Source organism: Aphanomyces invadans (genome assembly GCF_000520115.1).
Source record: "Aphanomyces invadans strain NJM9701 unplaced genomic scaffold supercont1.3, whole genome shotgun sequence".
NCBI classification, from domain to species: Eukaryota; Oomycota; class Saprolegniomycetes; order Saprolegniales; family Verrucalvaceae; genus Aphanomyces; species Aphanomyces invadans.
In genome coordinates this window covers 376,095-378,530 of record NW_008580148.1, presented here as the reverse complement: position 1 = coordinate 378,530, position 2,436 = coordinate 376,095, and the positions used below count along the sequence as shown (strand labels likewise).

Below are 2,436 nucleotides of genomic sequence, written 5' to 3'. Positions count from 1 at the left end.
CACGATCTGTGCCGAATGCGAGCCGACGTTATCCTCAAGGAGACCATCTATGGTCGAGACCACAATGGAAAGCGATTTCAGCCGCAAGAGTTCGAGGGAGCGTCTTGGGAGGCGATCGAGGAAGGATCTTCGTGTTTGCACGTCCGAACATTGTGCCATTTACAAATCATGAGAGGTCTGGTCTGTGTCTCCCGACGAGCCAACTCTCGACGACTTTGACATATTCATCACCATCAAATTGAGGCGCAATCAATTCAAGCGCAGCAGCACAACCCAAGCGCACCAGTACCCATCGGACCACGTCAACAACATATTCACGATAGCCATATTCAAGAATGGAAGCCGGGTCAACTCAGCGGCGGACTTGGGGAACTGCAGCAATAATGCATCACATCACAAGTCCAAGACAGAGCAGCTGCAGCTGCAGAGGCTCTCTTCGAAGAAACTGTGGCGGCGGTGAAGGCTCAATGGAGCTGCATTTACAGTGCACATGAAGCAACTTGGCGCATTGGGTCTCCCACGTGCTTTTGCGGCCAACACACGAGCATGCGTCGCTTGTATTGCGACTTCCGCCAGCGCAAATCATTCACCTCTTCCAGTCGGTTGCCAACGCTGCACAAGCAACAAGCAAGACAAGAAAATTTACAACAAAGCTTGTTGTTGCTCGCGACGTTGTGGGAAATCGTGTTTGACAGACCCAAGAATGAAACAACAACGGTTTCTTTGAGGGTTCAATCCTTTATCGACATGCTCAATACGAAGAAGCGGTTGATTGATGGATTTACTCGAGATTCTGAATCTCAAGATCCTGGCAATGGCCATCATGACCTTCTTGAAACGATCCCAAACATAAACGATGTTGATCATGATTAAGATTTTTATGTCAATGAAGTCATTTGAATATTTATTGTGCAAAAGTTCAGTCATTCATGTCAAATAATATTGAAGTCATTCGTTGTTGAGCTAAATTTTTTCCGAACTTCTGATGTCTTCACAGTCAATTAATCCAAGCAGACTGTCGTTCAGGTTTGATGGCGTGGACATGTCAAACTGCTTTCCATGGTCAAAACGTCCTTCAGCTGTGACCCGCAATGTCTAAAAAACTGGACATGTCGTACTTTTGGAACTGCATCATCACGCCGAGCACAAAATGCAGCTTGTCCTTCGATGTGCTCTCCTTGTAGCCTCGCTTGAACTATATCTTGACGAGACCAAATACGTACTCGATGGGGTTGAAAAGCGGGCAGTAGGCGGGGAGGAATGTCGGCACGATCCCGATCGAGCGCAAAAATAGACGTTGTCAGGGTGACAATGGATGCTTTCACCGTCAAGGATCCACACGGACCATTTCCAGGTTATGGAGAGAAACTGTTTGCTCTAATCTGCCTACTTTACAAAGGCATGCCGGTCGAATGCGCCCACAGCACCGAACACGTCGGTCACACCATGGACGTCGATGAAACACAGCAACGATACGCGTGGCTTTCGGTTAAATTCACCGCGAAAACATAACTTCTGGCCCTTCATGGCATACCCGCGTTTCCGGAGCATGCCCCTGGAGTCAAAGCTGACTTCGTCGAGAAACTGCACATTGTGGTTCGACCAGTCTATCGACGCAAGCTCGTCAAAGAACCCTGAACATCCTTTTGTTGAACTTGCATGGTTCGCCGCTCAAGCACTTTCCACGTGAACCCGTGGGCATGGTTGACACGCCAGAGATTGTAGATACCGAGATGTACGTTTTGATGTACGTTTTTACGTGCACTTCAAACGCATTCTTGCACTCATCGAGAAATGCAATCAGGTTGACGCAGTAGAACTCAACAAATCTGTCGCTTCTGCTCGTCGCTGAAACGAGCAATGACAGCTGTCTTCTTGCGGTCGTAGTTTGATGTGCTCTCGTAACGCTCGATCCAGTTCGAGATAGTGCTCAGGGACTTGTGAAACAGCCTTGCAATGGTCGTTCGCTTCATACCTACGAACAGAGCATGCATGATGGTGCTCTTGGACGCATGCTGATGCTGAGCGTGTTGTAGGATCATGCTTGGTGGTGCGCTGATGTGCGCGAAAAATCAATAGTATTCATTTTTTATAGTATACTTATTTTAGTATTTTTGGAGGCAAGTCGATTCAGCATTTGGATTCAGAAGTCCAAATTTTACTGAAAAAGACAATATGACAATATGAAAGCTCAAGCTAAGCTATAGGGTACAGAGTCTCACGGCCTTCGGGTGTTAATAGGCTGTAAATAATTTAAAAATGCATTTCTTGTCAAATAAAATATAAACCGTACTGAATCATGAGTATCTCGAATATAAATCTGAACCAGAATAACCTGACTTCATGGCCCAACATTTCTAGTTCGAACAACACATTTAAAGTATCTTGGCCAACAAGTACTTATACTGACTTTAACATTGTTATTCCAGATTTTAC

General features: G+C 46.0%; 1 protein-coding gene across 1 annotated transcript; it reads right to left on the bottom strand.

Moving 5' to 3' along the window:
* Window positions 1-1,386: 1,386 nt before the first annotated feature.
* Window positions 1,387-2,042, bottom strand: H310_01843 (hypothetical protein; the record flags this gene model as incomplete). The annotated part of the gene is made up of 3 exons (XM_008865158.1): window positions 1,387-1,634; window positions 1,693-1,848; window positions 1,976-2,042. The coding sequence occupies 3 exons, from the start codon at window positions 2,040-2,042 to the stop codon at window positions 1,387-1,389; spliced, it is 471 nt and encodes a 156-aa protein (XP_008863380.1).
* Window positions 2,043-2,436: the final 394 nt, after the last annotated feature.